The sequence below is a fragment of the Neolamprologus multifasciatus genome, chromosome 17 (assembly GCF_963576455.1).
Source record: "Neolamprologus multifasciatus chromosome 17, fNeoMul1.2, whole genome shotgun sequence".
NCBI classification, from domain to species: Eukaryota; Metazoa; Chordata; class Actinopteri; order Cichliformes; family Cichlidae; genus Neolamprologus; species Neolamprologus multifasciatus.
In genome coordinates, this window is record NC_140455.1 from 38,189,744 (window position 1) to 38,212,395 (window position 22,652).

At 44.3% G+C, this 22,652-nt stretch overlaps 1 protein-coding gene across 2 annotated transcripts in view; it reads right to left on the reverse strand.

Moving 5' to 3' along the window:
• Positions 1-458: 458 nt before the first annotated feature.
• nek7 (NIMA-related kinase 7) overlaps positions 459-22,652 on the reverse strand; it is a 67,975-nt gene continuing 45,781 nt past the window's right edge. For both annotated transcript variants that reach the window (XM_085137077.1, XM_085137076.1), the window contains 5 exons: positions 20,733-20,841; positions 19,574-19,681; positions 12,657-12,751; positions 4,414-4,527; positions 459-2,560 (listed from right to left, as the gene is read on the reverse strand). In XM_085137077.1, coding sequence (XP_084993203.1) covers positions 2,450-2,560; positions 4,414-4,527; positions 12,657-12,751; positions 19,574-19,681; positions 20,733-20,841 — 537 coding nt within the window. In that variant the 3' untranslated portion in view covers positions 459-2,449. The remainder of the gene's footprint in view (positions 2,561-4,413; positions 4,528-12,656; positions 12,752-19,573; positions 19,682-20,732; positions 20,842-22,652) is intronic.

Here is a 22,652-nt window from a genome sequence, read left to right on the forward strand (position 1 = left end):
AAATATTCCAGTTCTTACTTTGAAATGAAGTAAAAAGGACCAGTTTTACTATCCAGGCCCCTAAAACCCGAAATTAAAACCAGGGTCTCAAACTTACATGAGCTGCTGACACTGCAGCCTCATTGGACGCTTTAGTGTTCAAGTAGTACAACAAACAAGAAAACACAGAAATATTTCAGAAAATGTTTTTTAACATTTCAAATATCTCTTTAAGAACTTATTTATGGGCCACAAGTAGGAGTGACGTGGGCCACAAGTGGCCCCTGGGCTGCATGTTTGGCCCCTGGGCCGCATGTTTGGCCCCTGGGCCGCATGTTTGGCCCCTGGGCCGCATGTTTGGCCCCTGGGCCGCATGTTTGGCCTCCGTGACCTGTAGCTCTGCTTGTGTTTTTGCAGAGAAAGCACATTTGTCACAATCGAAACCTTCTCCAAGAAAAACAAGACAAAAGGAAGAAAAATGAAATTTGAAAGCTTTATTACATCGAGTTTGCATACAAGGCGTGTCACGGGTATGTTTCTGACATGAAATGTTCAGAAAACTAAACTAACAAAACAATAAATATCAATTACCAGTACTTTGCATGGTGGCCGACACCTGGACTCTTCAATACTATGCTGAGGAGGACGCGGAAGATAAACAGGGCAAAGCTAAAAGAGGCGCAGTGGAGCGCCGTGATGCGTCGCATCAAGACAACACGAGCGCCGTGCGAGGACCAACAGAAGAAACAACGTCTTTGTTTCTGCGTATTAACATTCGTTCCACATCTGCGGCGCTCTGCTGCTGTTAGAAACGCACTTTAACATAAATGATCAGGAGCCTTAATTAGATATGCTTCAAAGAAAAAGCATAAAAGGCCCTAAAACACTGAGCGCAGGGATTCTGTATAGCATCAAAGCAAAATATTTAATAAAAATAGTGCCACAGCTCCTTTAAAAACTCTAAAATACTGCAATGTTTTGGTGCTACACAGACTGCAGGTGAAGATTTTAAGAGAATCACTGAGCAGAAACACTTTTATCGCCATGGGAACGTAAAACAACGAAGGAACAAAATCTAGGACGACAGCAAACACAAACACAAACACTGCGTTTGCAAGTATCAGACAAATAACTGCAACATTTTCCGTGAACACACAATAACCTGCGCCGTCTCGGACCTGGAAGCTCGGACTTCGTAACACAAGGATGTTGATAAAAACAAACATTAAAAACAGGACGTGTGAGTTCACAGGGTCTGACGCTAACGTGTAAGACACTGAAATAAAGCAGCATCGAACCTCGTTTACAGGCTACACCTTCGCTGTATCGTCGCTGTTAAGTAAACCACTTCCTGTCTCTATTGAAGTCGTCTCCCTCTAAAGGCACAAATGGATCATTTTAATGGTTCCTTTGTTATTCTTTGGTGTTTATTTCCAGGTACGACTAAATGTTTCCCCCTCAGTAAAGCCTAGAAATCATAAAGATGCTCTCCCACATATAAACCATTTCCTCTCCTCTGATTGGCTGTTACCTGTGCTGTACTTTTAGCATGGATCAGTAACTTCTCACTTGTTACATAAAAGACACACACACTGCAACATTAACAGTTTTGTGTAGCTAATCTACTTTCCTGACGGCTCGGACACAAACGAAACTGCAGCTCATCTCTCGTCAGTTCAATCATGGAGGGAAGCGCGTTGGTATCGTGAGGACGTGAACGTCAACACTGCTGCTGTTACGGTTTCTTCGCCTGCTCGGCTGTCAGAAAAGACACACTGTGATATTTTCAAAGACAATACATGGGCGTCACAATGACTTACATTCAAAGTGTTGCGGAGACATTTGCTCGTGTCCCCCCAGCACAGCTGTAGTCGACCCTCTAAACGATCCTTCCTTTTCTAATACATTCATTAGACATGATCACCCTGCCAGCCTCCCAGTACCAGGGTAAAAAGTGCAACACAACAACACTTCAACCGTAATTAGACTCCGCAGAGCTGCTGCAGAACGTCTCTTCGCTCCGTTTTGAGACACTAATTTTATTTTTTTGTGCCATCTGAGGCGACTGTCGGTCATCGAGAGCTTTCGAGGTCAAATTTAATGATATTTTGCGCCGATCGACTGTTGATGAATACTGAACATTGCGCCCATCTCTGCTTTAGCACTACGTATACTGAGAAACAGTCTGACGTGAGCAGGATGACGTGTTTGAAAGCCATAGCGACACATCGGTGAGATACAACACACATTAAAGTCTAGGAAAGGAGCTGCACTGGTAATATAATATATTCTTTACTCGAGGGGAGGAAAGGTTACAGACTGAACGAGCACTCTGAAAATTAAAAAAAACGTGTTACTATTGATGACAAGAAACTGGAGCAAGTTTTCTATTAATGAAGACGGACGAGTCCAGCTTGAAAAGCAAGAAGGTCGTGGAGTTCTGCAAGGCATCGTGTGCGTAACTCTGGGCTTAGCTGCCCTGCGTCATGCTCTGCATGTGTTTGGCAATGTCATACACGTAGGTGATGTCCGGCCTCTTCTCCGGGTCCGGGTTGATGCACATATCTACCAATTTCCTCAGCTGGCGGCGCAGAAAGAAGAGAAACATCGTCAGAGATGCAGTGAAACAAGAGCAGACAAAGCTAACAGTTGCTAACAGCGCCCTCTAGGTGACCTCTCCCGTCATAGCAACAACAACAGAGCAACAGGTAAGCCGACTGTGAGCGTGGCTGGGGTAGCGCGCTAATCATTTATTGGTCTGCTGAATCCACTTTTACCTGAGCACACCCCCCATATGCACGCACACGCACACAGCTGCCACTCCGCTGCCATCCGGAGACAGCGCTTCCACTTGAAGCGGCGCGCGGTGGCTGATTGGAGCAGATAGACAGGCTCGCAGGCGGAACAGCCACCGCCATCATTAAAAAAAAAAAAGATAATAAAAGACGAGGAAAGAAAGGGGGGGAAAAACATCTACATGAGGTCGCTATGGTAACCGTCTGCCGACTTCCCGGCCGCTGTTGCGCGGCGCGCGGGCTCGGCCGAGTTTTGTGTATCGGCGCGCGAGCGTGTGCGTGCGAGCGAGAAAGTGAGGCGAAGATGCAAATTCAGACAGTCTGAGAATTAGTCGCACAGAATGGAGATGGGGAGGGCGCCGAGATGCAGATATGTAAAATATTCATGCGTGTGTGGGGGGGGCGGCGGCGCTGGTGGAGGGAGTGTGTGGTGGGGGGAGCGTAGATGGAGATGGTTAAATGACACAACAAAGATGAGCAGCTGACAGTTTGCTGCCGATCCTTCAGGAGCATTGTTTACATCCAGACAGGCGCTGCAGGCACCCCCCTCATCTCCATCTCTCCATCGCCCTGTCTCTCGCTCCATCATTCCCTCTCTCCTGCGCTTTGTCTTCCTTTCTCCTGGATGGGGGTGACATGTGGGGCAACGCAGAGGCTCAGCGTGGCGCTCGTGTGTGCGTGGAAGGAGCTCGTGTGACAAATATACACTTGCAAGAACTAAAACACACACAGAGCGACCGCAGAGGCTTAAAACACCTCACAATTAGCCTTTATCAGGCTAATGAGGTAAATACCAGAGTCAAACAAAAGCCTCTCTCTGCAGGGTGAACGAGCTCGCTGGAGACACGAGCAGACATTTAAAATGAGCCGCTGCAGACGCACCGGCTACAGATCGGAGGCTTTAAAGTCAAACCTGACCGTGATGGTTCATACTGGGTTTATTAAATATATCTGAACTGGAAACTCAAACTAAACCACAAGCTTAGCTGTGGGGTGATGTCATTCTGCAGTCGTTCAGCGCCGGGCCTCAAACATGATAAAGCGGCGTTCTTGACTTTAATCAGATATGAGGCGACTTTTTAACAGTGCAAATCTAATAAATGCGCCAATAACCGAAAAAGGTTCCAATACCTGCACGTGCGCGTACGCCTGTGACTCAGAGCGCGAGCGTTTCATTTAAAAGAAACAGACGGGGGAACGCCACCCACGCAAAGAGGGCACGCACAGAAAAACACGCAGATTCATGCACACGTCAGCGCTAATCAGCGATCAGGTGATCTTTAACCGCAGCCCGGCGCACGGATCGGTCTTCGCAGAATTACGGCAGACGATTTAACGTTAACTGAGGGAAACGCGACACTCTGGCGCATTTCGTTTCGCCCCACCGTCGAGCGCGGCCAGATGCTTTTGATACGCGCGGCTAAAATCGTATCCAGCCTTCTGATCACGGTCCTGCGCTGCAGCTCAGGTAGACGGGTGGATTTCACCATAAAATATCATTTAAGTGTTTGATAAGTAAAAGCAAAGAGAAAGAGACGGGGATTTGTTTAAAGACTATGGCGGCTGCTCTACAAACACTGAACAAGTCTATATTTACTCTGTTCCTGAGAAGTAAAAGGCAGCTGATACGAGTACTTACCTCCTCTGAATAGTGATCTGAGGGAAGAGGGGGGTAGTCACACTGTTCTATCTTCTTACAAAGTGAGTAGAGGTTCATCTTATCCCCATAGAACGGACTCTGTAAGGCTGCCATCTGAAGCACAGACATAAGAAGACGTGGAGAGAGACAGAAAGTGGGAAGAAGACGAGAGCAGTCAGTGAGTGAAGTTAAAACGGGAAGTAAAACCCAATCAAGCTCTCAACAGGTGGCAGACACTCTGCACCCTGTGCTAACAGAGTCTGCAGCTCTGCTACTGACGTGCATCCTATTGATTATTACGGGGATTGGGTGCAGGAGAAAATAAAGGAAGACAACAAGTCAATATGTAGAGCTTTGTGTACATATCAGCACAACTTCAGCCGAACCGAAACAAAACAAATCCACCGGAAGCTTCTCGCTGCAGGCTGGTGGACTTTCCCGCGATGCTGACGCTGCCAGACGAGCACGTCTATTTTCCAGAAAACAAACGCGAGCGAGCAGAGCAGAGGCAGGGCAAGTGGGAACGAGCAGGAAGACGGGAAAGCGTGGAAACCTTTGTTTGTGAGTGGAAGGAGGTGAAGGATCCTCGCTGCCTTTCTAAGAATAATGAAAGACGCACGCCATCTTTCCCAGACTCGGTGACTGACTCACTTCCTCTTGTAGAAAGGTGAAGCCTGCAGCACACTTGCATAACAAGCAGCCGCCAAATGCTTACTGCTTTTCTGATTCAGTGCTTTCACAAACAAGCAGCGTGTAAGTGCTCGGTCATTATCACTGCTGTGTGTGAGAAAGCGCTCAGAGCTTCGTTTGTATTCACCACAAAAACATTAAATAGGAAATTGTGAGATGCAGTAAGAGTGCAATCAAATCTAATCACTCCTGGGTGATCTCATGATCTGTACGGTCTATTTGTGAGAAACATTTGTTTGTCTGCAGGCTGACGATCGTGTGTCTGTAACAGAACTAGTGACCGGTACGTGAGCTTGTTCCAAACTTCAGAAAAGCAGCTGGAAAGAAGAGCGAGCCAATCAGTGGGAAGATTGCACCTTCCTATTTGAAGCGTTGCTCAGGTGTCCCTTGGAGAAAGTACAGTGTGTGTTTGACAATCTGCTAATTGGTAGCGTGAAAACAGATGAGAACAAAGCCTCCATACGTGAATCCAAACACAAAGCTTCCACAGAGTACAGCAGGTTAGTGAGAATAAACCACCTTCAAGCTGCAGAGGAAAATGTGTCTGTGTGAATCGGACCGACAAAGAAAAAGGAGGAAGTGTTTGAGGTAAAAGAATAAAGAGGCCATCTAGTGTCACACACAAACTCGTTGGATTATTTCAGCTTCCTCACAGACTATTTTTCTGTCTCCATCAGCTAACACGTACAGTCGAGCGCTGCAGAGACAAGGAAACAGTCTCGCCTAGTGTGCTGGTGTTTCTAATGCACCGGTAAAAAGTAGCTGGCTTAATCATGGCTGCCTTCAATGAAACCATCAGCCAGATCTCGGCTGTCCGAGCCCGCGGAGGGAAATCAAGACGACAGCAGCAGCGTTTACAAGCGTGTTAATTATTACATGAATACTGTTCATTAGGGCTGGGCTATATTAACGTTCACGGTAATACCGGCGTAATGTTGGGCAACAATAAGAAAATTAAATATCGCGATAGAATATGGGTAAAACGCGCATGTGCAGTGCCTTTGTTTACATACGCACATTTCGGCGACGCAGAATGAGAAGAGCGAAAGTGGATCGTTAAATGAAACAGATGAACCTGAACTGGTTTGTAAAAATGCTGCAGCTTCACTGGTGTGGAACCGGTTTAGCTTTCGTCCGTCAGATACACAACAAAGCACTATTTTTGGTAGCGCATGCTAGCGGGCCGTCGTTATTACCGTGTTGTTTGGAAAATACGACACTTAAAATCATCCTTTGATTTTTCTGAAAGTCGACAGAGCCCTTTATAATCCCGTGTGCCTTATGTATGAACTCTGGTTGTGTTTACTGACCTCGAAACGATTTTATGTGCACGGTGCTCGAAAATCTGTCAAGTGTTTCAGTACGACTTTGCTAAGCTACGAAGCAGTGTTGCCAACTCCTCAGTAAGGAAAATCGCTATTGGTTGTCCTAAAAGTCGCTAGAAGTCGCTAAATGACATCATCGCCTAATTTGCATAATTGGTCATGCTAATGTAATTGTAACCTACGCTGCTGGAGAGAGAAATAACATCGTGGACGAGACATAAAGTGAGCAAAAAACGTCCTAAATGCATTTAGAGTTTATTTAGAACTACAAATTAAATTTCTTTTAGCAATTATTGTTTTTTTTAATGTCTTTTACGTCTTTTTTTGAAAACACTTTCTGAAAACTCGCTAAATATAGCGACAAAGTCGCTAAGTTGGCAACACTGCTACGAAGCCGCACCGCTTGATGGATTGTCGGAGCATTACGGCTATCGTAGGCGGAGCCTCGCGGAGTGATACGTACTGTGCTTCAACATAATATTACCGTATTGTGTGTGTTTAACCTCTTTTTAAGTGTTGTGGATATTATACATGGTTATGCTGAGGATATGTCGGCCAGTTTCCACTGGAAATGCCTTTTGGTTAAACTGTCAGCAAAGAATTTGCATTTGCACTGTTACATTTTTATATTTATTTTAATGCACTTAAAACAGCTGCTTGTTTAAGTGAAAATACATTTATGTTGTTTTTTTTGCACTAATAAAGTTGAGGAGTTGTAAAGTATTTTGTCTCGTGTCAATTATATCTTCAGTTATATCGTTATTGCAAATTTTCAAATGTACATCGTGATAAATATTGTTGGTCGCCCTGCTCTACTGTTCATGCTCACAAAACACATCCAGTGAAAGAGAATCTCCCTCTGTTGTCTGTGAACGCCTCTCTGCCTCGACTGCGAGACCAGCAGCTGACGGTGCTGAATATTCATGCACGTCATCAATGATGCACTTCTGTAATTAGCAAAGTCACAATTTAAAACCTGATCCTGTCGTTACCAAGGCGAGCAGAAGCAGCCGTGTGCACACTCACAGGACGACTGAAGGATGCTAAACAGCTGATGGTTAGCACACGCGTGGACTCAACAAGAACAAGTAATACTGGTGAACGTTTGCACACACACACACACACACCATACTACATTTAAAAAACCATTAACACAGGTGGCAACAAGTTACGGTATCATTATTCCAACATGTTAATTACTCAGAGTGCTATTGCTATGGACCCTTATTTAACATGCGTTTCCATAGACAACAGCTCCCTACCTGCAATTAAATGACCATCTAATTAGTCATTCATTGCAGCTTGTAAATAAATCATCTGCCCAACAAAGCTGCTGAACCTATGAGTCATTTGCCGCCGAGGTCAGTGGACATCTCGCCCTTTCATTTCAGAATCCAATCGCTTCTGAATAACCACAGTCGATACTTGAAAATGCCAAAGCTCGCAGTGTTAGGCGCTCGGCTCATTCTCATGTTAAAAAACAACAACAAGACAAAAACAGAAAATAAAATACAAAGATCATCATCATCATCATTTCTCGATTCATTTCTACGTGTAAAAATACACATTTCTGTCCATGTGCAGGTTTTATATTTTGAGGTATCCATGTAAGAATTAGCAGTTTCCAGAAATCCAGATTCCCCAATTAGTGAGTGAGACTGAGGGAGAGAAAGGAGAGAAAGAAGAGCTGCACACGGCAGCGTGTGAAGGGTTAAACAAGACCCCGTCGTATTTTCATGCATCTTCTGCTTTTGACAGATGAAAAATGTCAACTGTCCTGTTTGTATTTGGGAGTTTTTGCACTATTCATCTGCTTCATTAGTGCCTGCTGCTCCTAGCCCCTGACAGCTGCCGGCCCCCTGCTCACACACACACACACACACACACACACACACCATAAAGATGCATACCCACACACACACACAAACACACACTCACTCCTTTTTTCAGACTGTGTCGTCGCAACGGTTTAGATGATTGACTCACTCTCTGACCCCTGAGCCCCCGGTGTGTGTGCGCGATTGTGTGTGTGTGTGCATGCTTCATTGATATTCGAGAGACACACAATGCACACGCATGCCTGCTGTCTGTCTGAGGGCTGTGAGCTGCTGGTGGCAGAACACACGCACACGTAGGTTTGTGCTTCTATATTTGTGAGGACCCTCGCTGACACCAGCCCCTCGTCCTGAAATGTAACATCACGGCTTCACGGGGAAACCCCAATGCAAACCACCACCTTAACACCACCTTAGCTGATTTATATCCTAACTCTAAACCAACTCGTAACCCTCGAGCAGCTGTTTCAAAGTCCATCATAAAGTGACGACTATCAGAATAGCCTCACGTCAAACGTTCCCACTCTGCCCTGCGTTAGGCCGGGTCATGTATAGGTAGCATCCCTCCCTAAAAGGTCTGCATAGGGCCTTCCAGTTTAATTAACATTAATCTCACACGCTCGCTCTCCAGCTCCTCTCCCTGTACGCCAATTAAAGGAGCTGCGTGAGACTCCCGCCTCCCCCCTCCCGACCACCTTCATCCCTCGAGCCTTTACGGCCTGAGACTCAAGAGCTCCTCACAAATCCTCAGTTATAAATAAAAATACACATCGAACCGTAAATGTATCAAAATAAAAACTAGATTTGTGTTTTCATCCTCTCTCTTTCTCACATATGCACCTACACGCCTGCAGCACTAGTTTGGTTTCACATCACAACGTTAGGCCTGCCTTTAGACACAGAGTGTGTGTGTGTGTGTGTGTGTGTGAGATCGACTGCCTAATTAAAATCTACAAATAATATTTTGTTAATAAAGTTTGACAGATAATCAGGTAGAGACACTTTTATTCAGGCTTCAGGCTTCGAGAGCAAACGAGGAGATTCAACAACACAGAAAAAAGCCTTTAACCCTTTAAGACCGACCATAGAACCAAGTCCATCAGAGCTTATATTATATGTTTACCTGCTGTGGAGCCATTTTTGGGAGCATTTCAAGTTGATATACATCAAAACAACCATTACAGCCCAGATTTTAATAATATGTCTGAATTAAGTGCATAGTAATTACATAAATTGCAAAAAAGTGCAATAAACTACAAAAAAATTGAAAATCGTTTTTGTTTTTTAACATATATTTCTAGTTAGAGAAATTTAAGAGGCTTATCCCTCAAAACTGTAAATACAAAAAAGTTGCACAAAATAGTTTCCCACCACAGGAAATTTATTTTGAGTGTCTTCATAGTTTTATTTTTGAAATACACCAATTTTTATACACTGCAGGAAAAACGAAAATAAATATTATAATGCAAATTTGCAAAAAAGCAGCATATGCATCAAAATAAACTATTTCCAGCAGTGCAATATGAGTCCTGAGCATCCCAGAAACCACACAGAAAGTCATAAAGTCAAAGATAACTTTTAAAAACACCAGTATAGGCTCATGAGGCCCTGATGGTAAAAAACTACATTTCTGCAAAAATGACGTCACTTCCGGTTTCGGGCAGGTCATGGCGGACATGCGATAGTTTGCTCTGATGGACGTAGGAAGTGTTACAAACAGCTGATCGGATCGGCAAAGCGTGTTTCTGGAATATTATGTTTTTGTTGCTGCAAGTGCTTTTTATGCAGTTTTTGCAAAGCTATATGTGGAAGGAAACTGTGACCGAGGACAAGCTGATGGCATAAGATGTAAGTACAACTCCTCCGGTTTCATATGCAAAAAAAATTATTGCGCTAGCTCACGTGGTTGCAGAGCTACAGGGATTTAAAAATAGTTACGCAAAACAGAGCGTGCTGCTCCGACCGGCTTTAAAGGGTTAAAACCAAAAATCTCTGTTACTGCCACACAGAGGGTTAACCACAGCTCATCACATGCAAACGCCAGCTGCTCGGAGGACCCGGCATTTTTGGGCCTCGTAAAAGCTCCAGCAAAACAAGAGGGGAGGGGGCGTGGGCACAGTCAGAGGTACGGATGGTTACGCTTCATACAGGAAGGAGACGCATTCCAGTAAAACGTCGACATATTCTCCTCCTCCAACTTTAAGAGCAAAACAGAAACCGCAAGAGATCTATGCAAGCAGGCGACCCACAGTGTGTGTGTGTGTGTGTGCGAGTGTGTGTGCGAGTGTGTGTGTGTGTGTGTGTGTGTGTGTGTGGTACTGATTCAAGTATGAGGTGGTTTCACTGTAACGAGCGCTAGCAGACAGCAGTCTCATTGCCTGCCCTGCAACCATGTGACCATGTCGCCGTGGGAGACAACCCAGCTGAGCGTCCCCGTTTACGGCAGTGTCAACGGTTTGGGCGGAGGGGGCGGGGCCAGACGATGTAATGAAGTCGGACACAACAAGAAGGGGATCAAACAGAATGGGAGATGAAGACGGACGCAGATACAATGACCAGGTATTGACGTGCGGCCCCCTGGACCCGAACTTAACCCCCCAGGCACGAGGATGAAAAACGCAGGCTCTCTCGAACTCCCCGGGTTACAAACGCACGCACGCTCGCGGACGCGCGCGCTCGAAAACCAGCGCGATCCTCCTATTGTACTGAAATCAATGAGCACCGAAGGGATCAGGCGTGGATTTCTGTGTGAATTCCTCATGCCTGAAGGTTAAGTGAGGAAAAGGAAGGCGTTCGGAGAAAGCTGAAGATGTGAGCAAAGAGAGTTTTGGAGAGAGGCGAGTTTCCTGACAACGAATGCACCGCGGAGCCCTCTCAGTGAGAAAAGTGCGAGGCGAGAGACTGCTCTTCAAAGAGAATATGCATGGCGTGGCGAGCGCTGCTCTGGTAACAATAAGCTTGTAAAATCTTTATCTCCACAGGCCCCTTGCACGGCTCACCTTGACCCGATGGCTGGAGTTCTGTCTTTGCTCTTGTACCTGCAGTACTGAGCACCCCCCATCCTTCTCCTCGCTCCAGCAATCTATAACCCCGCTCTCGCTTTTTTCCTCTTTCACTCCTTCCCCTCTGCTCCCAAACCCTCCATCTCCTCTCTTTTCATTCACTCTTATGACTCCTGCCTATTCCCCCGCCCTTCTCCAGCTTCCTATATTGTTCGTATATAGATTCCTAAACTTTTTCACCCTCCATCTTTCCTCGCCTTCTGGCTTACTCAAAGAGAAACAGTCTCATCCATTTTTCACTTTTGCTCTCGAGCTCGCTCCCAGATTCTCCTCATCTCTGCTCTCCATCTCACTTCCTCTGTATTCGGTCTAGACTGTGACGCCAGTGAAATGCATGAAAGATCAAAGTGCTGTGTGCCAGCTAAAAGCGGAAAACAATCGATGCAGCACATGATGAAAGTTTTAAATGGACAGCGGCCTGTTGGAAAATGTTAATGTGAGTCTGATGTGTGTAAAGAGTAAAGGCTGGGACTGTTGTAGGCGTGCCCGACCCTGTGCAGCTGTTTTCTTAGCAGTAACAGGAGCGGCTTCCATGCAAGCGATCGCACAAACACACAGAAACACCGAGTGTGACCTACAGCATCCACATCCTTCAGCCAACCACAGACGTGCGCTGCCGCAGTGCATTGTGGGGAGCTAATTAGCATGAAGGACTGTGGTCTCTGAGCAACCATGACCTGCAAGCTGAGCTCAAACTTCTTCCTCACGCGTTCTCCACCTCTGCGCCTGAGGCGCTTTAGAGAAGGTGTAGTCACTGGTGCGTTGAAATGCAGCCCAAATGATCAGCAGCTCGGGGGAGTTGGGAGAGACGAGGGGAGGAAAATGTGGGCATTTCCTCAGCCCGCAGTGTGTGTCTGCGCGCGCGCTGCACGGGAACGCCGGCGAGCTGCGATGTCAGATTGACTGCTATCATCCGTGTCTATCATCGTTCTGCTCCTCACTCCTTTCCCTTTGTTCCCTCTGTGTGTGCTCCTCCCGGGCTTGTCTCCGCTCAGTGTGGTCTGCAGCAGCGCCCTGTGGTGGTTTGCTCCCCACTAATCAAACTAGTCAGTGTCACCGGAAAGCTTCATCTAAAACACATGGCCGCGTCAGCTCCCTTCACTCTGCAGACTCTCAATGTTTAGCAGGTCTACAGACGGCGAGGCCCGAACGAGCCGCGACCAGACGAGAGGAAAACAAACTAACTAACAAAGCGTGCGTGTTTGTATTTTTCCCATTACTGCACGACGACGGATGAGAACGGGTTGTTTACACGTGTCAGCTCGTGTGTCCTCGTGTCACTCCGGCCGTCGAGTGCGAGGTGACAGTGTGTGCACGCGCTCCCAGTTTACCTCATAGAGCAGGCATCCTAGCGACCAGATGTCAGATTTGAAGTTGTAGCCGTTTTCATGTATCCTCTCCGGTGACATGTAGTAAGGAGTCCCCACTGGAACACGGTGGGAGGAGGGAGGGGGGAGAGAAGTGGACGAAACAGGAAACAGGACAAAAACAAAATGAGCGTTAACATTTTGCAAACTTGTTTTTCCTCCACACCAACAACGACGCCCACACGCCTCATGATGCAGCTTCACCGTGTTTTTGTAACAAAGTGTCGTCTGTGTCGTTTTGAAATAAGCTTGGCTGTGAGGTCACATATCAGCACACATACCAGGACCGTGCATGCAAGTTCAAGACAACACAAAGCTGTGTACACACACACACACAACATTTATCAATCACTTTTGATTACTGGGGCTCCGTAATGATCTGAAGCAGCAGTCAGAGGATACGCCCGGGGAGCGGTCGGCCCGTCTCTGGTTTTGAAACTCAAGAATCCCAAACTGCCGCAGCGAATGGCAGCGCTCCAGAAAATCAGACCGTCGCCCAACTGGACACAACCAGGAGCCGCAGCTCGGCATACAGTCGTGACTCTGCAGGATGAGTTTGATGCAAGCTTTGATTTTTTTCATCTGCTTTCTGTTTATTGTGATTTCCCATGGAAACGTCTACCAAGCACCAAAAAGGGTCACCAGCACCTTTATTATCATAGGAAACTTGCTCATTTCCACATTGACCAAAAACTTTGTTTTATCGTTCTTTTATTGAGTCTGTTTTATCCTTTTGTTTGGTGGCATGGTTCGGTCAGACCTCTGTCACAGAGAAAAACTCTAAATCAGATATTGAGATGGTCCAGTCGTCTGATAGCTGAGCCACAGTCTTGTTTAGCCTCCCTGTGTTCCAAGCAGGTACAGAGGATGGCTTTATCAATCCTTTAACCCTTTAAGACCTACCATAGAACCAAGTCTGCCAGAGCTTATATTATATGTTTACATGCTGTGGAGCCATTTTTGGGAGCATTTCAAGTTGCTATACATCAATACAACCATTACAGCCTAAATTTTAATAATATGTCTGCATTAAGTGCATAGTAATTACATAAATTGCAAAAGAGTGCAATAAACTACAAAAAAATTGAAAATAGTTTTTGTTTTTTTAACATATATTTGTAGTTAGAGAAATTTAAGAGGCTTATCCCTCAAAACTGTAAATACAAAAAAGTTGCACAAACTAGTTTCCCACCACAGGAAATTTATTTTGAGTGTCTTCATAGTTTTATTTTTGAAATACACCAATTTTTATACACTGCAGGAAAAACGAAAATAAATATTATGATGCAAATTTGCAAAAAAGCAGCATCTGCATCAAAATAAACTATTTCCAGCAGTGCAATATGAGTCCTAAGCATCCCAGAAACCACACAGAAAGTCATAAAGTCAAAGATAACTTTTAAAAACACCAGTATAGGCTCATGAGGCCATGATGGTAAAAAACTACATTTCCGCAAAATGACGTCACTTCCGGTTTCAGGCAGGTCATGGCGGACATGCGATAGTTCGCGCTGATGGACGTAGGAAGTGTTATGAACAGCTGATCGGATCGGCAAAGCGTGTTTCTGGAATATTATGTTTTTGTTGCTGCAAGTGCTTTTTATGCAGTTTTTGCAAAGCTATATGTGGAAGGAAACTGTGACCGAGGACAAGCTGATGGCATAAGATGTAAGTACAACTCCTCCGGTTTCATATGCAAAAAAAATTATTGCGCTAGCTCACGTGGTTGCAGAGCTACCGGGATTTAAAAATAGTTACGCAAAACAGAGCGTGCTGCTCTGACCGGCTTTAAAGGGTTAAAAATGGTTCCCATCCGCTAAGGGGTGAATTTCAGCTTCTTCCCTCAGGACAGAGGTTTCTATTTCCGAGGGACAAAGCGTTATAAAAACAGCTTTGTCCCCGTTGCTGTCACTGAATTAAATAAGAACTGTTTTTGATTCGAAATATTAAAATTACTATATATGTGCCACAGGGAGGTTTATATCTTTAGGTATGTGTGTTTTTAAAGGGAAGCCAAATGCTGTCATTTTTTCTGTAAAGCAAATTTACCGTGCCTATGGGTATAAATAAAGTTACCTTACCTTAGCACACCAGCAGAGGCTTTTTATTAGTCATATATAAAAGATGGAAATTTCACCAGCACCTTAACCTGCTGAAAACACCTCAGATCAGGTGAATAAAGCTAAAGTTAAACAGCTAAATATGCTCAATAATAATCAACATTAGCTTGAATGCACTTTAGGCTCCACGCTGATTATTAACCTGACACTAAGCGGTTATTTTGTATCAAGCTTTATCACTTCAACGGTCAGTTTTTAACTTTAACTTAAAAGTCAATTCGCGTGTAATCGACGTTTCCTCTAAGCCCAGATGTTGGCGGACCTCTGCAAAGCCTGATTTTAGCTTTAGTGTAACCAATGTGACGACAGCGCTTCAGAATAACATCACCAGTTAAACAAAAACGCTTCGTGCTGAGTCATGAATCCTCTTAGAAAATAATGTCACCACTCAGAAAATTTATCAGAGATCAGAACAAAGTCAAACAGACTCTCGATGTTGGAGATCTGAACCCTTTGATTTTGTTAAGGAGCATCAATGAGAGAAGGAACATTTATTTATTGCAACAGGCTGATCCTAAAACAAGACTGCAGAAGCACCTTTTTGTTATCCTCCTCTCTCGCAGCGAAGCCAAAAAAACAAAAACATATAACCTGGTTCAGTATGTTGAACTTCAGTCCAAGCCCCGCCTCATATTCTGAGGTGTAACCAATAGAATTAAATCTTAAACATTACTTGACGTTACAGACAAATCATTGCAGGAGTGTTTTTATGGCTTAAACACACAAAAAGTATTAATTAAATGGAGTTTGATCCAAACTGATCAGTCTTGCCTCGAGCGCATAAACAAAACGTGACACAGGAAGCGTGCAGAGCCGGGAGGAAGAGTTTTCATGGACTTGTTGAGTTTAAAATAAACACAAACGCTGAGGGAAGCTGGGAGGGCGGGAACGCCTCTCGAGTGGAAAGAACTCGGGAGAAACGTCAGCCTGCGTGCAAACGTAACCGTCGTCTTAGCATCCTCTTACGCTGGCGTGCGGGGCTATTCTGCACATTAACAGGTCTGAGGAAGCTCGAATCCTGTAATTGCATTTAATAAAACGATTACAGAGGGGGCATTCGATTTGGAGTCTGTGGGAACTGAAATGAAAGCAAACGGCTTTAATTTCGGTGCAGAAAACGTGTTTTTCTGTTAAATGTGTGATTGTGAATAATGAAGTGTTACCTGTCAGTCCGAAAATAATCAGCATCTGCACGGAGAAGAAGCCGGAGAGCCAGCGGAAGAATACGTGATACTGGGAATGTTTTAATTGGTCATCAGTGTGTGTGTGTGTGTGTGTGTGTGTGTGTGTGTGTGTGTGTGTGTGTGTGTGTGTGTGTGTGTGTGAGGTCTCATGGTGCGGTCTGAACAGGCTCCCTTAACATTCATTATTAGTTGATTAAAAAGAATGAGCTTCTCTTATGCTAATAGTGGCATAAAAAAGGCGGCGGCGGCGGCTCCTTCAGCGAGCTGAATTAAGGCCACATTACTTATTCATGCAAATAAATTGAAAGTCATGTTGGGATTGATTTCCATTATTGTGAATAGCAATGACAACACTGTATTCTCTGCCTAACAGGATAAGTGTTGTATAGGAGGTGAGAAGCCATCCACAATAAAGCCGTGCACTCGTGAATCTGCTGCAGATGCAACCAGAGCTCGTCGCCTTTTAGATACAACTATTGATTAGTCTGCACTCGCTGCAGCTTGTAACTCTGTCGTGTTAATGCTAAGTAAAGCATTTACATTAGCAGGATAACCCTCCTCTAATCTGTGTGCCACTCCAAAGCTATCGCTGCATTTCTCATTAGCAGCCGAACCAACCCCACACCAGCGAAGCCTTTATGGTTTTCTTTGCATTTATATTACGCCTGTGTTTATGCCTGCTTTTATAACATAACCGAGGCTTTATACGAACGCGTAAAATCCCAAAATCATTCTCCTTCTGTTTTTCCCTTTTCCTCGTTCACTCCCAGAACTCATCGTTAACACCTTTCTCATTACAGGTGTTAATTACAGGTATATTATATTATTGCCAATTGGCAGTAATAAGTCGTTATTCACTTCCTGGTCCTGGTCCTGCTCTTTCTTTTGCTTAAATGCAAGTATCCACCTTAAATCTGAGTAACCTCAGCAGCTCGCTGTTCTTAATGCTGATTTGATTTTTTGGTTGCTATTATATCTGGAAGTTTGGATGCTGTGCACATTAATGTGCGCGCATAGTGCAAATTTCTGCATGATTATCTACCTCTGCATGAGTGTGTGCATAAATTCAGACCGTATGAATGTGCATCTGTGTGCACAGACACATCCATACATGAGACAAAAAGACTGTCTCTCTCAGCGTGGGCAAGAGTGTAAAGAGAAAATGTGTGTGTGTGTGTGTGTGTGTGTGTGTGTGTGTGTGTGTGTGTGTGTGTGTGTGTGTGTGTGTGTGTGTGTGTAGGGGGTCTGCAGCTGACTTGAAAGCCTGGGAGCTGACAGGCTGTATGCCTGGACCTCCATCTCAGCTCCACCGCCCTGCTCTACTGTTCAGCTGTGTGGCTGGGCTCATTACATACCCACACGATCGCACACACACAGACACACACACCTCTTCCTCACAGTTTTTCTTTCCATCCTTCTCTCTCGCGTTCCTTCTTCTCCTCCGTTTTCCTGTCACTTTTGTCATATTCTGCTCTTACTCTGCTCCTACTAACTTTTCTTTCCTTTTCTCCTCTTCTTCTGTCACTCTGTCACACTCTTCTCTAACACCTGGGACACTGTACACTTCTTTTTCTGTTTCTTTGTCACCCTTTCTTCATTTCTTATGCTTCTTTCCTTTTGTGACATTTTGCTTTCTCCTCTCTTTCTCACTTCACTCTCTCAGTATTGCTTCCCTTCTACTCTCAGATTCTAGTATCCTCGCACCTTCTCCATCTCTCTCCTTCACCTACACCTTCATCCTTATCTGACTAAAGTCAAAGCACCAGAGGGAGGGATGGAGAAAAGCTATAGTCAGAGAGGAGATCTGCAGGGATTCGGAAGTGTCAAAGGGAAAGAGGGCGAAAGCACGACACGCTCCGAGTCCCTAACGTGGACATGTCTCACTAACCTACAGACGCTACACGCCTAGAACGACATCATACATAAATATCTGCATGTGTGCAATTAATGTTTCAAACATCTCACATGTATCCTTCACAAGCTTATTCAAATTCATGGAAGACCATGAGACAGCCCCGGAGAGATGGAACTAAATATATTTATGCCAAGGTTTGATTTAATTTAGTTTCGTTGTTTACTGCACTTTGTATGAACTTTAATTAATAATATTATAGAATAAACAAAAAAACATTATAAAAATATTATTTGCATACTTAATCTAAAGAAATATGTTGACAGCATCAGATTAATGGGGGTATTCAAGTTGACCCCTCTGCTTGTCCTCTGTCGGCCTAAAGAGGGCGCTGTGGACTCAGCGTTTAATGAGCAATCACAGGCGCTTTCACCCCGCTCTGCAGGCGCGGCAGGATGCTTAGCTGATAGGGCTTCTGTTGACTTGATCATGTGATTCACACTTTCTCAAAGGCTGAGCCGCTGCTGCACGAGGCTGAGAATAGCACGCTGTTTGTGGTAATAACAGTCTGACATAGGGAAGTGAGACGGTGTGAACGGCAGTGCTTATATTTGTCCAAGGAATTCTTCTTTTTTTCCTACTTTTTCCAATCTATGAAGTATCTGAAATTGCCCGGGGGATACTGGATAGCACCTTCACGTACCGCACAAAGGCCAAGTTATAACCGGTGTTACCGAGTCCCATCATTGATCAGTAACACGATTTATTCTATTTTTCTGGGCGTTCGACTATTTTGCTAAAGCAGTGCAACACATCGCTCGAGCGTTTTAATGCAGAACGTGCAGAAAAAGGACAGACGAGCACAACAAAGAACACATGTGCAGGTTCTGGGCTATATTTCTAAAACACCCAATAAAATATTAAAAATCATTTGCATGAAATAAGCAGCCGTCGCTTATTTGTATGTGCTGTTGCTAAGATGCTGCGTTTAAACACAACAACAAAAAAAAGGGGAATTTTACGAATTTTAACCAATAATTATTCTAAAAAAGAGAATTTTTTTCTTACTTGGGGAAGATTGCCAGCATGCGTCTGTGTCTATACTTTATTAAACACACTCAGCACAATGCTGTCCTCACTCCTGTTGACATGTTCCAGATTTAACATAGTGACACATCTGTTCAGTCTATTACACACAAAGAGGAGACGGACTAAAAACACCAAACAGTGCAGAAAACTAATAACTTGAATGCAAAGATCTTTTTTGTGCTAAAAACCAAACTATTGGCCGTCAGGTCATCCCAACAGTCATGTGGCTGTATGATATGTCACATTTTAAAATTAAAATGGACAAAGACTTAATTACTGCGGCGGCTTCCATGACAGTTCTCACTTCCTGAAACAAAAATAACGCCGTTTTATTTCCTCTGTGACACAAACACCCATCAACTCTACAATAACCGCGATTGTAAAGCGGCGCGGTCTCAATCGGACCTCTGTGTCGCCAGCCTCGGTTTTCATCTGTGTCAGGGTTAAAGGTCAAGGTAACAGGAAGCAGCTAAGTGGCCGGCGGAGGTGCCGGGCACAGAACGGCGCAGGCAGAATGACTACATGACACATGGCTCTGAGCTGCCCGTGCCTAATGAAACACATCCAACACTGGGAGATTACTGAGCGGTGGGGGTCGTTGGTGTATCCACATATGCACACAGTGCTATAACTTACCCAGCGAGTGAGCGGCAGTTGTTTTAGAGCTGAAGAATCGCCCCAGTCCCAAGTCTCCTAGCTTAACTACTCCAGTAGCTGTGATGAATACGTTGGCTGGCTTGATATCTGAAAGTGAAGGAAAAGTGACAGCTTGCAAACGATGATTCCTTCATATTAACTCAGGAAAGTTTGACTTTTAGTCTCTGCTAAATAAACATGACTGAACTGGAAGCTTAAAGTCCATTATTGGAAATATCATTTTAACATAGTTTCAAACTCCTTGGTAATGTGACCCACGTCGGCTTTGAAATTTACTACTCCCGTATAACTGTAAGCGGCTTTTGAATAGGCCGTCTCTGCTAAGTGGTCATTAAAGCTCAGAGCTCAGGGTTCATTAGTGTCCCTGAGCCCTAATCAAAGTCAGTCCAAACGGAAGTACATCACCTGTAGCTGTGTGTGTGTGTGTGTGTGTGTGTGTGTGTGTGTGTGTGTGTGTGTGTGTGTGTGTGAGAGAGACTCGACTTGACTGGGCCCTATTCAAAGCACGTGCGCCCATAAACACTGTGTTCTCTGGTCTATGTATTGTTTAACACCTACACTTAAGCCCCCGCCTTATGAAACGCGCTCATTCACACTAAAGAAAATTCACTTTAAGCACATTGACTTTGAACTAAAAAGCACCTTTACAGAAAAACACTGAACATTTTCCAGCGTTCTCACTTCAGTTCAGCGAGCTACTAAAAATACTTGAGCAGCTCACGTTGCCAGACGTGGATCCAACTTACTAACAGTTATAGACCATAAACTGTTTTTAAGTGGACGTCTTCACTGAACGTTTCTTTTAGTCTTGGACTAGACTTAGTCCACGTCTGGGAAACCTACTGACAGCCAGCGCCACAAACTACTCACAAGCTCTTTTTCCTTATGTTGTGTAATAACACACTCAGGATTACATCAGATTTTATATGAGCTCTACTGGGTCTCGTAGTTAAATCCATTTCTTGTCACTCCCGTGCTGAGAGCTGATCAGTGCACACCAATTTGTAATCTTAAATATTCAAGGTAGCACAGAATCCCAAAAACTAAAATAAACAACAAATTTAAGGGATTTTCCAAGACTTGTAATGAATGAAAAAGTCTAATTGTTTGTGTTAATAAGAGCGTGTTGTGTGCATACCTCTGTGCATGACTCTCCGAGAGTGCATATGTTCAAGCGCACTGCAGAGCTGCACAAAGTACTTCCACACTGTTCTCTCTGGGATAAGCCTTCTCTGCTTCTTAAAGTGCTGTGAAGTAAATACAAACACACACACACACAATCAGGACATCAAAGTAAAAATGACATACAAGTGAAGGAAGGAACAAACAAAACATTTTTATTATAAATGGAAAAAGTCCCGTGTGGCACAGAATACAATTTCAAGTGTGTGTCTTTGTATAGTATCGCTCCCGTCCTCTGCGACTCCGCTCCTAATGCGAGCCAGACTCTCGTCTAGCTCTGTCCATTTGCTTAACCGAGCTCCGTCTCATTTTCTCTATGCTCTACAATAGAAAGCACATGCATCCTCAGAGACGGGCAGAAGAAATTTGTGGTACCATCTAAAACTCTCCCATCTGGCACGCAGCACTTTTGTTAGGTGCAGCTTTCTGTGGCACGGTGGCTCCAGCAGTTTAAAAAGTTTATTTATTTATTTCCGGAGAGCCGAGTGTTGTCGTTCATCACACTGGTCCCTGTCGAGAAAAGGCCTCGTGATGACAGAGCTTATTGATCTACGATGGCTGAAACTAAGAACCGATGATAGGAGCTCCTCCTCAAACAGCAGTGCAGACTAACCAAATGCATAAAGTATGGCTGACATCAGAGTTTTATGGGGTGGCTCCATTTGCAGGGTGGGAAAAAAAGCCTGGCTTGTATGCACGCCTGAATGAGAGGCGTGCATACAAGAATTAAGTATTTAGAACAAATTATTTAGAAAAATTCAAAGTGGAACACTCCAGTAAGTTACCTGCCTGAAACGCCGATGCACTGCTCACACACCACCAAAGGTTAATAACATATGTAACTGAATATGATGATTGAGTAATACTAGTGGAAACTGACTGTATCGGCCCGTGGCACTGGCTGCCGCTGCTCTGCTTCAAATCAGACCAAATTGAATGATTCCGGGAGAACAAATAGTAACAAAAGTGGCTACTTTTAAAATTGTTACTATAAACATTGTTACTATAAACAATGTTACTATAAACAATGTTACTATAAACAATGTTACTATAAACAATTCTAAACTTCAGGGGCAACTGCAATGCTTAAAATGATCATCAATAAACATCTTTTGTTTCCTTATTTTCTGTTTGTAAACATTTTTCTGTTTACACAGTCACACCTAGCTTCAGGCTGGGCTCTTTATTTAGTAACAAGCTGCAGTTTTAAGGTCGTTCCCGTCTTCATCACATTTCATCTGAAACATTTAGCAAACATAAAGTGGAAATCATGCTACAACTAAAAACATGCCCTCGACACTGTGACAACAATCTTGTTTGTCGATATGTTAAAATCAGTCAACGTGAACAATTTCAGCGAGCCAAACGTCTGATGTTTGATATCGCTGCATTATGCAATCTGTGCATCCCGACCGTTTCTGCGTTTGTGCCACGCAGAAGAACGTGATCATCAGTGAAGAAGAAGCAAGTCACAGGATAGGGCTGTTAATTATTGCAGAATATAAAAAGAGATTTAAAAAAAAGAGGAAATGTAAGATGTGAGAGTGTAAACACGATGGGAGCCAGTAAAGGAAACGATGCAGGTGAGGGATGCAGAAAATTAAGGTTAGGAAGAAAGGAAGGATAGAGATGGATGGAAGGAGAGAGGGAGGGATAGACCTTGGCCTACATCCAAACAAAGCCTCAGTGAGGAGCCATTCTTCCTTTGCCCTCCCATTTCCATATCAGAGGACCGTTTGATGTCAATGGGGGAGCACATAGACGCCCACCGACACCACCACTGCGCTCTTCTCCACGCCTTTAACAGCAAACACTGCACATGCAATATTCTGTAAGTGCATGCAAATCAAGGACCATTTGATTTCATTTGAATTCT